The 15,672-nt window shown below is 46.2% G+C and overlaps 1 protein-coding gene across 1 annotated transcript in view; it reads left to right on the top strand.

Moving 5' to 3' along the window:
• Nucleotides 1-10,032: 10,032 nt before the first annotated feature.
• Nucleotides 10,033-15,672, top strand: part of Cd38 (CD38 molecule) — a 43,857-nt gene continuing 38,217 nt past the window's right edge. Inside the window, exon 1 of the mRNA XM_047566534.1 lies at nt 10,033-10,782. Coding sequence (XP_047422490.1) covers nt 10,529-10,782 — 254 coding nt within the window. The 5' untranslated portion in view covers nt 10,033-10,528. The remainder of the gene's footprint in view (nt 10,783-15,672) is intronic.

Genomic DNA, 15,672 nt, shown 5'->3' with positions numbered 1-15,672 from the left:
CTATGGTATGACAATACTATGAAAGATTACGCATTATTAAAGTGCTATTTATGAATACTACTTAAAGCCAAAGCAAAATATCTGACATATGTTAAAGTTTGATAATAAAATTCTAAGGTATCGATTCAGGAAAAATCCTTTATGTCAACACAAAAATATTGATGTTAGTATTATTTATCTTTGAGTGATGAAATTATGAGTAGTTTTGCTTTCTCTTTATTTTCTTATTTTTCAGAATTGCATATGGGCACAAAATTGCCATTGCAACCTCAAAAAGAATTCTTACAGATTCCTTTTCAAGAAAGGATCATCTTTTGGGAAGTATAAATTTGAACTTTGCTTTGGTTACTACTTACTAAGTAAAGTAAGCAGAACTTTGCAACTCATTAAGTTGGAAGAATTTAGTCTTAGAAGACAAAATGAAATAAGTCAGAGGTCCTTCAGTAAGCGAATGAAAAATAAACTGTAGTACATAGGAACCCTGAATCATGGGTGATGGGGTTGAACGGAGGCAGTGGAAGCGATCTGAGTCTGGGAAGTTGGAGATCACCCCTAGGAGATTGGAATGTCAGTGTCTCCAGAGCCATTTGACCATCTGCTTAGAGTACCCCTCCCAAAAAACTGCAGGCAGGGAATTGCTAATTGATGCCCCCTGGGCTCCTACCTGCCTGGATCACTCCACTGGGTCCTTCCCCCTGCCCATCTGCTTCTTACCTTTTTGCCGTCTCACCGGCATCTCCTGGGCCTAGTCAGGTAGGCAGGAAGGAGAGAGACAAGGGAGGAGAGAGCAGGAGAACAGAGGAAACTTTCATCTGTGAAAAGGTTGGGGTGCTCTCACTTCTTGGGATACCAGAACAGCAGCCATGACCCCCTTCTCCTTCCCAGAAGTCTGTGTTACTAACCTTTAAATCAAACCTGCTTCATATGCTTGCCTTGGCATGCTTCTCTGATGTTCAAACTTCAACATTTGAGGAAGCAGGACTCGTCACCGATAACCGGCAGTATCACACAGACAATGGAATATCATTCAGCCCTAAAAGAGATAACAAGGAAATGTCAGTGCAAATAGCTGTACACAAGAAGCTAATCTGAGAAGGATTGGCATCACGACGCCAACTACATGGTGTTCTGCAGCAGACAAAACTACCGTAAGAAGACAGACGGTTGCCTGAGCTTAGAGGAAAGATGAACAGGGAAGCCCAGGAGATTTGGGGGGCAGTGGAACTATTCTGGATGATTCTACAATGGTGGATAAATACACCTGCACCACATTATACCTTTGTCCAAACCCACAGAATGTACGGCACCAGGAGCTAACCCAAATGCAAACCATGGGCTTTGGGTAATAACGACGTGTTAAAGTAGGTTCACTGATTTTACTAAACAGGCCACCCTGGAGCAGGTGTGAGTGTCAGGGAAGGGGAGCCCATGGGAATTCTATTTTCTGCTTGATTTTGCTGTGAACCTGCAAGTGCTGAACATAACAAAGTTTATTAAAAAGAATGAAGCAAAAAAAAATTTTTTTTAAATCAGTGAATGATATTCAGTATGAGAACTTAAATAAATTCTATTTGGAGATGTCTTTTGAATTTGTTTTATTTTGTTGCATCTTTTAAGTTGCTCATAATGACGCTGGGCTGAGAGATCATTGTCCAGTTGCCTCTTAAATATTCAAGAATGTGTTCCTTCCCCGGCTGAGATATTTGACCTTCAGACTCTTTGTGTTAGAATATAAGAATGGAAAGCATAAATGTCCCAGGGAATGAAGTAAACATCTTATAAGAAAATCCGTTGAGAAGATTTGGCATGCATCTGTGCTCTGGGTGGGTTAGAAATGCATACACAGACTGACTAACGTGGAAACTTTGCCCATGTGGCATGAATGGGCTAACTTGGACATTGCGAGTGATTTTCTGTTGTTTTGAATATTCAACATCTTCACCCTTTTCCTGGTGTTGATACCCTGATTTTCCCTGGGGAGCTTCTCCTAGCTCCACTCTGGGCCCACGTGGTCCTCCACCCACAACATCAGGCTGCAGCACATGGCTCATCCTACTCTGCTTAGAACACCCCAGTCCCTGGCCAAGCAATGAACTCAGAAACCCACCCAGTCAGAACAAATGCAAGGATTTAAGAGACTAGAGTGAGCTGGTGGTGGTGTGTGTGCCTTTGCTCGCTCAAGAGGTAGCATCGTGGAGACAAGTGTGCATCCGCTGCCCCTTGCCTAAGTTTGAGTCTTGTTTCCCCAGTTCTGCCGCCAACTAGAGCGCGATCTTCAACAAATCTCTCTGAGCTTCCGTCTCTCCTTGTAAGATGGGTCACGAATGGTACCTGCCTTGTTGAGTTGTTAAGCGACTGAGCGGGTTAATATTTATGAGGCCTGGCACCATGTCTGGCTGCCCAGCTTTTCACTTGCATATGTAATGTGCATCTCAAATTTGTGATCCAATGAATTTTCCTTTTATAGTCTTTCTCAAGTCCAAGAACGACCACTCCATCCATCATCCCAGCTGTTCACGCCCAACTCCTTGGAGCCATCTTGATGCTGTTCACCTCTCTACTCCACCAGCAAACCTGTCAGTCCTCCCTTGGCATTACATCTAGAACTCTGTGCTCAAGCACCCTCATCTCTTGTCTGGGTCATGACTACTGCCTCCCAAGTGGTCTCGCTCCTTCTGCCTTTGCACCATTTCTGTTCATTCTCAGGAAGAGCCAGAGTCATCCTGATAAAGGGGTCACGCAGTGTCGCTCTTCTTCAGGAGATCAGTCTGCTCCAACACACGAGCAGGTCCACCTCTACCCTCAGCTCCCACTTCTTTTCTCCTGGCTCTTCCTGCACCAGGCACCTCTTAGTTGACCTTTGATGTTCTTTAAACATCCCAGGCTCGCTTCTGACTAGGGGCCTTTCCACCTGCTCCTTTTTCCCTCTGGACCTGGAATCCTGTCCCCTGCTCCATGTCATATGACTACTTAACCTTCTTCAGACTTTTACCACCTTCTGGGTGAGACCTTCCTGGATCCTTCATCCTCAGTTGTGACCCTCCACATTGTCTTCCCATCCCCCACTTACTTTGTCTCCTAGCCCCCACCACCTCTAGTTTCTATACTTACTTTACAGTAAGTATAGCATATACAGTAAGCATATACAGATATTATATGTCTGTCCCCACTAGAGTCTAAGCTCGATGAGACTGTACTTTTTAAAGTACTATTCAGCCAGCACCTGAACAGTTCATGGAATAGCATAGGTGCTCAGTAAATTAATGCATGTTTGGACGAATAAATAAATGAAACAAAAAAAGGTCTGTATTGGCCTGTGATATTCATCAACAGTTTTGCAGTGTCTCTAGGTACCGAGGACTTGCTAGTCACTAGGGACATGCCTGAGGCGAAGACCATTTTGGTACCCTTCAGTCTAATGGGGGAACAGAGGTGGAGGTGGAGAAACTGTCCAAAAAGAATCATAAAGTACAGATGCACATAGGAACACGTGATAGGAAATTGCAATGCGGGGGTGAAGCCTGTTAAGAGGTGTCCTAGAGGTAGGGTGTCCAAGTTATCACTGAAGGTCCAGGAAGCGTAAGGAACTAGGTAGAGGAGTGGGGGAGAGATGGGAAAACTGAGAAGTCACTGAGTCTGTTAGGCTGCAATTAGCGCAGGAAGCGGATGAGAGGTTGACCTCTCGTGCACTCAGATCTCCATCCAGATTAAGTCAACGGGCCTATGAGGAAGAGCTGGCGGCCTGTGTGAATTAAATATCTGGAGGCATTCTGCCAAGTCCTGTTCTTGTTTCATTGAACATGTAAAAAACAAATAGTGACTGCAACATTAGGTTTTGCTCAATGTCAGGATGTGGGAAGGGAAACCATATAGCTCTTCTTTTCATGAATCTGCTAGAAAAAAACAGGTCCCAGGCTGTGATCTGATGACATCAGAGAGCGAGTTTTTCCACTGTTTGCATACCCAGCATCTGCTCCTTCTTCTCATTTGAGGATGCACAATGCACGTAGAGAAGGCGCACCTCCCCAGAAAACAAGGTCAACATGAGCCTCCTGAGGATATGTGAAGTCTCCCCAGGGCTGCAACCAGCCCACCCAGAAAACGTGTTTCCAGAAATCCCCCCTCTGGACCACAGATCTTCTTCAAACACATTGAGCCTGTCAATTCTTAGACCTCTGATTCCTCATCTGTAATGTGGGATTCATAAAGTGTTTATGACCTGGCAGTGTGGTGGGGGATTGTTTGCAAAACTGGACACGCAAAGATGTTAGCAATTATGATTGAAGGAGGAAAAGAAGAATTGTGCAATTAATTGTAGCATCTGTTCCCTTTGCATGTTATTCTCAGCAGATGAGCAAGAGATGCTTGCTGATAGATTTTGCTTGGAGAATCTGATAAAGACCTTGGAGTGAGTTACAGGAGGGTACCTCGCTAGGTGCCGCTTCCATTGCCTAAGTGCCAACCACGTGGTGTCATTGTCCTGGTGCTGGGGACAAAATCAGCTTGGTGTTGCTGGCAAGCAGAGGAGGCGATGGCCCTGTCCTCACCTTCCTGAGGGGAGGAGGCCACCTATTTCTGGGGACTTCACCTAGAAGCTGTAGCTGCCCTATGCAGGTATGTCCCAGAGCAAGCCAGAGACACGGGCAGGTTATGTAAGATGCTCAGGCTCACAGAGTGAGGAGTTGGCATTTGAGCCTGGGCTCTGGCATTCTGGGAGGGAGGATGTGGCCATGCACACACAACACAGTGGAAAGAGCAGTCCAGACATATAAAATGAAAACCATCAAAGATGGGGGTGGGGAAACTGGACAGAAAGATACCAAAATATTAATGGGAGGTGAGCTAGGGTTTGGGAATGGGGGATGTTTCTTCTTTTCTCTATTTCCAGATTTTAAAATTTGACTGCATTACTTGAATAATTTTTAAAATGACAAATGACGTTGGCCAAAGACAGAAGAGAGCCTGAAACCCTCATTTGAGGACCAGCATTTCCACCAAGTACTTGTGTGACCTGGAGACAGTCACTCTTCTGGTCCCCAGACATTCCCAAGTCCACCCTGCTGTCCTCCCTGTGGTCCTGGGTAGATGCCATCCCCTCTTTATACACCTGGCTTGCCCTCCCCCAGCCTGGAGAGAGGAGCATCTCTGTCTTTTCAAAGCCTCCCTCAATGCTGCTGTTTCCCTGTGATGTCCTGAGGGTCTGGTGACCTCCCCAAGATTGGTGCTGACTGGCTGAGTATTTGTTGGGGACCTCCCAGCTAAGGAACTTGATGATGACCACAGATATTCTTAAACTCATTCTACAGAAGGGGAACTTGTGTTTTCATTATTTGTCTAAAAGGCAGAGTCCACCCAGCTCCATGTGACACAGAACCCATGCTCCTGCCTACGATGAGACACAGCAATTCCTCAAGGCCAATCAATTAGTGTGTCCTGGGTACCTCACAAAGTACCTGGCATGTGTGGGCGCCTTCATAGATTTTGAGTGAATAAATACTAGACTATGCCACTTTTGAGCCTCAGTGCACTGTAACTAGGCACAAATGAGTTCATAATAACTGTAGCACCATGCGTGAGTGTCAGCCTATTCCAGGTGTGTAGAGAACCCCATTGGTTCCCACTTGGGATTGAGCAGGCACTGTGTTGGACCCATTATACACATGAGAAAATGGAAATTTAAAAATGTGGCTTACTTGCCCCCAAGTCTGATGTGGTAGGAAGAGGGGGTACTTTTTTGTGCAACTTCAATCTTCTCCAAACTTGTATCAGAATGCTGGGCACTTGTAACTAACAGCTTATGTGCAGGAAGAAAAAGACAAATCTTTCAAACCAAATGCCCCAGCAGAAGGAAGGGGTTACAGGATCCTTTTAGAATTCATTTTCTCAAGTGTTTCTTGCATTTAGGAGAAAGAGAAACTAAAAGCTGAAGTTCCCTTGAGTCACTGCTGTTTAATAATCAGAAATGAAGACAAAACAAATCCGAAATCCTAACTGCGTGACTGTTGGGAAGCCCGCGTCCCCAGGCACTCCTAGTCTGCATGCCAATTGGTGTTTGCCTCTTTGGCTGGCAATATCTTTCAAAACTGCAAGTGTCTGTGCCCTTTGACCCAGGAAGTCTACTTTTAGGGGACTGTATGGATTGGAGATACAGAAAAATAAGCTGACCCAAGAATATTTACTACAGCATTTCTTTTTTTTTCACTTTTTTATTTGCTTTTTTTTAGACATACATGACAGTTGAACGTATTTTGACATATTATACCCACATGGAGTATAACTTATTCTAATCAGGATCCAGTTCTTGTGGTTGTACATGATGTGAAGTTTCACTGGACGTGCTTTCATATATTATTGTTGTATTTAATGTAGTAACACCAGTTGTAGTGTCCAGCAATATGGGCCTGGCTAAGTCAGCTACACTGGGCATTGGAATACTAGATGTCACTTTTAAAAAGTCGGTATAGCAATGTTTGCTGATTTGGAATACCTTCACTATTTATCTTTATGTGAACAGTCAGGTGCCCAATAAGAGGTGCCCGACGCCATGACTTTATGAAATGGAGCAGAGGCATCTCTCCATAGGCTGCTCAGTCATTAACAGAGCCCCAGAGGACTCCAGGGAAGGAGTGAGAATCATTTTATGCATCTACCACTTTGGTCTATTTGACTTTTACTCTGTGTGTACTTGTCATATTTATTGTCAAAACAAATACCCTTTTCAAAGGGGTGCTGTGGGTGACCGGCCTCTGACAGGGCTTGTGTGGTAGTTGATTTGAACCTTTCACTACAGTCTCCATGAAAGAAAGCACAGAGACCAGGGGTGAAAGGAAGAAGGCAGCCCAGCAAGGCCGGGGACCAGGGAGATGAAGCTGGGACAAACCAGGGTTTCCCATTCCATCTACATTTGTAGTTCAGCTGGCGCTGAGAACAGCTCACTGAGTACAGTTCTCCACGTTTTAAAAAGGGTGGAGGAGTGGGTGCCGGGTGTAAAGCTGGTCAATCATTCACTCACTTGTTCAACCAGTATTTATGGACTTCAACTTCAGTTCCAGGATACTAAGAGAAAAAACTTCAGATGTTGCAGAGTCAGCCCTGAGCAAACCCCTGGTGTTGTGCAGAGGGAAGCTTCTGGAAGAAATTGAACAGAGGGCCTCTCTCGGGCCATCCAGACCAGAGCCACTGAGAGACGCATTGTCCCTGGAGATCGACGGGCGTTTGTGACCGTCATCTAGGAACGGGCACAACTTGGAGAGCTCGCCCAGTTGGGAAAGGCCTCCGGAGCAAATCGCATTGCAGTCCAGGCTGAAGGATCAATGGGAATAGCAGGGTGAGGACGTGACCTCTGTGATGGCCGTGGGCGGGCCGAGGACGGGGAGAAGAGGCGCAGGGAGGCGCCTGCGGAGGTAAGAGAAGCCGACAGGGGTTCACATGCTGCTTGCTGCGTCCAGAGTAGGTAGAGAAGTGAGAGAATCAGAGTCAGGCTGGAAAAGTCACATCTTAAAAAAGGGGCAGCTAGAAAGAAGACCACCACCCTGGCTGGGGTGCAGGGAACAGATGGAGTACGTGAGAGTGGACTGGGCGAATGGCCAGGAAGGCCCTCCTAGGTAAGAAAGAGGGGGGACGAAGTGCCAGTGAGAGGAGGAAAATGGACATCTGGGGATCATTTGCAGGCAGTAGGAACCAGACTCCTGGGTGTCTGTGGAATAAGGGAGAGGAATGAATCCAGGAGACCTGCAAGTTTCTTGTTGACTCTTCTTACTGAAATGCCACAGATCAGAAAAGGAGTTGGTTTGGAGGAGGATTCACACCCAGGTAGGGACAGTACCTATGAAACCACTTGAGGGCAAATGACCTTCTTTTCTGTTAACTGTTTGACCCTCCTGGGACTTCCTGGTCATGAGCTCTCTCATCTTGTCACTCTCTGTTCCCACCCTCCTGTTGGCCTCCCTTGGATGCCATGGGCCATTTTTAAAATCCTATCCTTGCTCAAACTTTCATCGTCCTTGTCTTTGCTTCACTGGGCTGAATGGGGTCCTCCCAAAATTCATATGTTGAAGTCCTAACTGTCAGGGCCTCAGAAAGTGACTGTTTTTGGAGACAGCAATTACCTTTAAAGAGATAACTAAGTTAAAATGAGATCATCAAGGTGGGCCCAAATCCAAGGACTGGTGTCCTTCTCAGAAGAGGAAATGTGGACACAGACTACTGTAGACGTTAGACCATGTGAAGACACAGGGAGAGGAAGGCCATCTACAAGCCAAGGAGAGAGGCCTCAGCAGGAACCAACCCTGCCCATACCCTGATCCTGGATATCCAGACTGCAGACCTGTGAGGCCATGAATCGGTTAAACCACCCAGTGTGACAGCCCTGGAAAACTCTTTACCCAACAAAACCCACCCGTCAAACCCGAGGCCCTGCCTACTCTTACCTTTCTGTCTGAGCGCGGGCTGTGGTGAGGCTGAAGAACCCCAGCCTGCTGGCTGCCTTTCCTTTCCTTCCTGACAACTTCACCCCGTTTCTCCAGCCCACATGCTCTCTGTCGCCTTCTAGCTCCACCTGCCCCTCACTCACACTGGGGACCTTTCCATTTCACGGAGAAGCAACCAGAAGAGAATGTCTTCACAGCACCACCACCAAATCCACTGATCTACCCACCCCCGTGCCATGTTCTCCACTTTCTCCTGTGGGGTTGGTCTTCCTACCACGCCCTCCCCTGTGCTGGGATTCCTCTCGCTACCTGTGAGCTTGTCCATACCACCAAGAACTTCCAAGTCACCCTGCCCTGTCTCAGGGGCCACCTTCCCAGCCAGGTGGCTGGGACTCCCTTGTCTCTCTTACTCAGTTATGGGAGTGCCTGAAGCTCTGTCGTTTCTGCACAGGTGTTCTGCGGGATCGTGTCTATCCTCCCAGCTGTATGCAAATCTCCCGCATGCATTAATGACTGCAGCGCAGATCACTCACCTGAACTCCAGGTGATCATACCCAATTGGTTGCTTGACGTCTCCTCTTGGGGGCCGACAAGGCATCTCCCACCTAATACATCTAAACAAAATTCTCCACCCGTGCCTTCTTCCCAAAGCCAGATCCACCTCACCCCAGTTCCTGTCACTATACAGAGCAACGCTGTCCCTCCTTTGGTGGTTACTCAGGCCTGGAGGCACCTTTGACTCCTCCCTTTCTGAAAGATGCCGTAGTCAGTCCACCAGCAAATCCTGTTGCCTCTACCTTCAAACTATAGTTATCCTCTAAACTTTTTCCCCCCCTTTACCCCCTTTGTTCCTTCTCTCATGGTCAAAGTCATCATAACTGGTCTCTATATTTCCACCCTTTCCCTCTACGATATATTCTCAATACTAAAGCTAGCTGTCACCTTTAAAATATCATATCAGATAAAGTCACTCAGTGACTTTGAATGAATCAAAAATAAAATGCCCAGTCTATAAAAGCCCTAACCCTGTCCTACAGAGCCACAGGTGATCCGGGCCCCTGCTACCTTCTAACTTCTCTCCTGTTCTCTCTCCCTCGCCCCTCTGGTCTAGCTACAATGACCTTGCTACTCCTGGAACAGGCCCCAGAGCCTTTGCATCTGCTATTCTTTCTGCCTAGAAAGCATTTGCTCCCTGGAAGTTCTGGGGCACCATCCTTCACATGACTCTGTGCTTAAAAAGCACAGATGTACTCTTGAGAAAGAAGCAGCAGATAAAATACTTTGATTATTTTTGGGCCCTCACTTGGGATGCTGTCATACACCATTCAAACACACGCCATGGACTATGAAATCAAATCTCCACAGCAATCTCATGGGGCAGGGGATCATCGACTGCAATTACTGACGACTTACCATGTGCCAGGCATGGTGCTAAACACCTTGGAAATCAGCTCATAACAACTCAGTGAGGTAAGTACTACTACTATCCCTGCTTTACCTCTGAAGCACAGAGAGGTTAAGTAACTTGCCCCAGTTACTCAGCCAAGGCTGGGTTAGAGCCTAGAGCTTAGCTACTGAGGCTGTTTGAGAAAAGACACAGACTCAAGTAGGGCCTTTAAAGGTGTCTGAGCAGGCACTTGTTGGAGCTAAGAAGTAGAGGGAAGGCAATCACTCCCAGGTCGAAGGAAGGCATTGTGGGAACACAGATAAGTAAGGGACAGCCTTCATGCTTCAGGAAGTGCACACAGCTAAAGTGTGGAGAGAAAGGTTGATAAAAGCTGCGGGTCAAGGGGTGGAAGGCCACACTGTGATTTGGGCATCTGCAGAGAGTAGCGGTGTCAGCAATCTCCTCTCTGGAGATTGACACTTCGCGTTCAACTGCTCAGGAGTCTGGTCTTTTAGGTCCTTTAAACCCTTATTGGTCCAGCCACCCACGGAACTTCGAAGCAGGGGGCTGGGGGTGGGAAGGGAAGCCGAGGAGAGACCAGTGAAAGCGCAGGGGGAGGCGCAGGCTCCGACCCGCCACACTCGCCGCTCTTCCTGCCCAGCCTCCCGCTGGCCTCTCCTTCAACTCAGCTCAGCCGCCCGCGCTCAGCCCTATGTCCAACTACGAATTCAGCCCGGTGATGTCCGGGGACAAACCCTGCTGCCAGATCTCTAAGAGAGCCCAGATTTGCCTCGGCCTCGGGCTCCTGGTGGTGAGCCTCTCGGTGGTGGTCGCGGTGGTCCTCCTGAAGGTGCGCTCGCCACCTGAGCTCTTGGAGTGGCACGGGCATGGCACCACCAGCCACTTTTCCGAGATCGTCCTGGGACGATGCTTCACCTACACGCAAATCATCCGGCCGGAGCTGAGGTGAGTGGGCCTCGGGGGAGCGCGGCGGGGAGCGCGGCGGGCACCGCGGGGCACCGCGCGCGGGGGAGCTGTCCGCATGCCCGAGACAAAGCGTGCTCTGTGGCGGATCAGCTGAGAGCCGCGGGCAGAGCCCAGAGGATTCCGCGCGGGCCGCTCCCGGGTCCCCAGCGCCCGCGGCGCGCGCGGCTCCCTGGCCCGACCCGCGCGCCTGAAGCGCTGGCGGAGGTGCCCGCAGCCGGGGCCAGGCTCCCGGCGTCGCAGCCCTTGCGGGGTGGCCGCCCTCCCTCGGCCCCAGTCCCCGGCAGGGACGGAAAGTTAACTGGCCGGCGCAGGGAGCTGCTGACATTTTCGTCTGGGCTCGGAGTTCCCCTCTGGTCCCTCTGCCGGAAAGTGCCCGGGACCGTTACAGGCGACACCTGGATAAGTGGTTGGTGGAGCTGCGGCGAGGGAGGAGGCGTCAGCAGGGTCAGACCGCCGAAAGCAGTTTTATTCCTTTATATAAAACGACATTCAGTTCTTTCGCGCCCCGAAATGCACGTGGCCATTTAACAAAACTAAGACTGTCAACTTTTTAAAAGGAGACGTGTAAGGTAAGGCGCATCAGCTCGGGAGTCTGCACAGACCCTCGGAGGTACCACCACGGCAGAGGCGCTTTTCCCGAAGCTTCCCTGTGCCCACCCGCTGACCTCCCTTAAAGGGAACCTCTTTCAAATTTCCATTCCCAAGGCTTGGTTTTCACCGTAGAACCAAGTTTTTAAAGTCGTGCAGAATGCGGAACGAGCCCAAAAGACGTGCAAGGGCCTAGCGACTCTGGGCTGAATGTCTGGGAGTGCAAAATTCCTCATTCTCAGCTCCCCAAGTCAGTGCAGGAGGGCAACAGTGCGCGCTGCAGCTTTGCTCCAGATATCAGAAGTTTGACCTGCAAATCCTTCATGTCCGAAGATTCCCAGGATCCCTTTAGGTGTTTTGTTTACAGATAATTCAATGCTTTATTGAAAGAGAAACTAGAAGTTGAGGCTTTCCTTCAGGCTGCACTTTTACAGCATTACTTAAATCAAGTAGATCCAACCTGAAATGGTACTGACAAAAATTTACATTATTTTTATTTACATCTTACTTTAAGAGTTAAAAAATTTTGGTTGTTCAATTATCTTCCACAAATCCAGGCTACTGCTTAGATGGGCCCGTCTGTGCAGCAAAATGATTCACATGGAAACTGCATGGCCTGTAATGTTTGTCAGGATGCATGCTCAGTATTAAACACATATGTACACATATGTAAATGTACATTTGTTAAGAATGTATATATATTCAGGAAATTATTAATAAATTAGTACTTATTTAGATCACAATCCAGTTTGAAAGTATCAGAATACACTTTTAATTCAGAATTCTAATTTTAATTCTCACCTGCTACTATTTTGTAGAGCATCCTCCCAAACATCTCCTCTGTACAAACTCATGTACACACAAACACTATTTTGTATAAATGGATGAGCAACAATAAGGTACTTACTGTGTGCTAGGCACTGAAAAATATCTAATCATTTAGTCCATGTGGAGTAGTTACTATTTTATGCCCATTTTAGAGAATAGGTTGCCCCAAATTAGACTCTAGAGACTGAACACTTGGTCATTGAACTGTACTGTCTGTCCACGTCTGTTCCATAGGTAGAGTGCCTATATGGTTTATTGTCTAGAGACTTGACAAAAGAATGTCAACTAATAAGCATGTGAATTCATGGACTTTAGCCAGAACAGAGGGTCAGCTGATGCTGGGTTAGTTTAAGAGCAAAAGCTCTGGAGTCACATTGCTTGGGTTGAAACCTTGGCTCTGTCACACTGTGACCTTGTAAAAGTTACCCATTAGTCTGAGCCACGGTGTTCTCAAGCACAAATGGAAACATGAATGAGAATACTTCACAGCAGCAACCAGATGTGTTTGTCTACACATGGACAAAACGTGAGTGACATTAAGAGGCATAATCTTGTCCTATAATGAGCGCTTAGGATGTTATCATTTTGGAAATGCAACATCTCAAGCACCTTTCCACAGCAATAAATATAGATCAAGCCTGTTTTAAATGGATGCTTTGTGTTATGTGTTTGTGTTACAAGCCAGTAAATCAATCCTCCCATGATAGGATGTATTTTGTTTCTAATTTTTTATATTCTTCTTAACACTTGGTCTCTGAGATCTTTCATGTCAGTAAATATAGATCAACCTCATTCGTTTTAACATCCCATCATATTAGTATGGTAGATGTAATCATTTCTAGTCAATGGAAAATTAGTTTGGTTCCAAATTTTTTTTTTTTTTGGTACTGGGATTGAACTCATGGGCACTTAACCACCAAGCCACATCCCCAGTCCTTTTTTGTATTTTATTTAGAGAGGGGGTCTTGCTGAGTTGTTTAGGGTCTTGCTAAGTTGCTGAGGCTGGCTTTGAAGTCTCAGCCTCCTGAGCCGCAGGGATTATAGGCCTGCGCCACTGCTCTGGGCTGGGGTTCCATTTTTAAATCCCATTTATTCATTAATTCACTTAACAAATGTTTGTTGAGCACCTACTGTGTTCCAGGCATGATCTAGCCATGGCTGATACAGGAAGCCTTTGTTCTGCTTAGGAGAAACATGCTCTGGTGAGCATCTTCGTGAGTCACCTTTGTGTACATTTTGGAGTGCCTGTGAGATAAATTCCTAGTGATTGAGTTATGGGGAAATTCATGCAGATTTTACGTCTTTTATTCAAATGTCAGGTATTTCCAAATTCGTTCCTGAACAGGTATTCCATTTTACAATCCCACATCCATCTGTCAGAGGGCGTGCTTTTCCAAAAATCTCTTCATGGCTGAGTATTTTCAACTTTTTAATTATGAGAAAAATAGCATCTGATTATTCATTGATTAGTGTGAGTCTAAGCATTTTGTACGCATTTATCCTTTTATACTTTTCTTGTGACATTCCTCTTCACTCTTTGGTCATTTCTATTGAGATGGTTATTTATCTGATTTTGTGGGAATGCCTTATATATTATAGGTTGTATTTATATTACCTACACACACACACACACACACACCACTCATTGTCTCACAGCCACCCCAGGAGTGTGTTTCAGTGGCAGCACCCGGGATCGCATTACGACCTTGAAGCCATTTCCAATGTTTGTATTTGTTTACCAGGAAAGACTGGGATCCACAGTTTCATTTTCAAACCTAACAAATCCTAACTTGGAAACATTTCCTCTTGATTCTGCTTTAAAAGTCAAGAATGCTTTCCTCTCTTTGTTGTTTGTTTTCATTTGAAATGTTTTATTTTTCTTCTTAAACTATACCTTGAAGTGCCAATCAGATATGGAGCCAATGTTGGCAAAGCGGTGTCTGAAAAATGTGGACCATGTCACCAATTTGTGACGTCCCAGCGCAGAGGCCCTTCTGCTCTGTTCTGCTTGCTTCTTCCACGTCCATCTGGTCTGCACTCACGGTTCCTCGGACACCTTTCTTCTTTCGCCTGGCACACAGCATCTATGCTAATGCCATGCTGAGCTAGTCAGGGTCTCCAGATGAACAGAAATAATCCAGGATAAAGTAAGAGAAAGGTTTTAAGAAATCGACTTGTTGCAATTGTGGAAGCTGGCAATCCAAAAATCTCTGTGTTAGGACAGCAGGCTGGAACTCCAGGAAGAACTAATATTGCAACTTGAGTGTGAAGGAACTCTCTTGCAATATTTCCTTTTTCTCTTGGGACCTCAGTCTTTTTCCTAAGACCTTCCACTGATTAAATGAGGCCCACCCATATTATGGAGGATTAAGTGCTCTAGAACAGGTTTAGTAATTTAAATGTTAATTTCCTCTTTAAAATACCTCACAGCAGCAACCAGATCTGTTTGATCAAATCCTGGGTACCATGGCCTCGTCAACACTTAAATTTAATCATCATGTCCATGTTTTTATTTTTTGTATTTTACTTTCAGGTAGTATTTTATGTATTGGTCCCAATAGTCACCAGGTCAGCCCAGATTCAAGGGGAAGAAGAACATATTCTACCCTCAGTGGAGGAAGTAACACGAACCCTGCTGGTTTTAACCCTCCACATTTTTTATGTGAGTCTTTATTTTCATTTCCTTCTGATCTTTTTTGTTCCTCTGATATGTCTGTTGCTCTATTTTGCAATCTTCTATTAGCTAGATTTAAAATGATAAAAATCCAATACATGCCTCCTGAATACAACCTTGCTGAGTTTCGGAATTTTTGGTCAGTGATATATTTGGAGGACTCAGAATAGTGCCTAGAATATAATAAGCGCTATTTAGTTGAATCATGTGAATGGCAAAGAAACCAGTATATTATAAATAATACAAACAAAGCCATAATAAACATGCCTCCCCAAGGAACTTTTCAATATTACCCTCAAATTCATCAGTTTCTGTTTTGGGCATAAAGGCTTAATTTGGCTTTCTAGGAGTAGCTTCTTGGGGTTCTTTACAGGTTGTAGGAATTTAACTCATTTTCTCTTCATTTTCCTTGGCTATTCTTTTTTTTTTTTTTTTTTTTAAGATCTTCCTATTATTCACAAAACTCATATTCTACCAGTCAATTCATTTATTAATTTTTATTTTCTGCCGGGGATTGAACCCAGGCCTTGTGCATGGTGACCACACACTCTCCCACTGAGCCAGGCTCCCAGCCCCTGGTGGTCCTTTGGTGTGGTAGATGGGCACCGAGGCAGGTCCTTAATTATGAAACTAGGCTGCTTCTAGATGAATCAGCGTCTGCGTGAGAATCAGAACTAAAGGGGATGTGGGAGGAGCCTGCAGCGGTGGGGAGGAGCCTGCAGCGATAGGGAGGAGCCTGCAGCGGAGGGGGATTCTGCAGGAAGGAATGGAGAGCCAGC

The sequence above is a fragment of the Sciurus carolinensis genome, chromosome 10, assembly GCF_902686445.1.
Source record: "Sciurus carolinensis chromosome 10, mSciCar1.2, whole genome shotgun sequence".
Classification (NCBI taxonomy): domain Eukaryota; kingdom Metazoa; phylum Chordata; class Mammalia; order Rodentia; family Sciuridae; genus Sciurus; species Sciurus carolinensis.
Note: the sequence above shows the minus strand (reverse complement) of the source record. Positions and strands in the feature narration are given on the sequence as shown.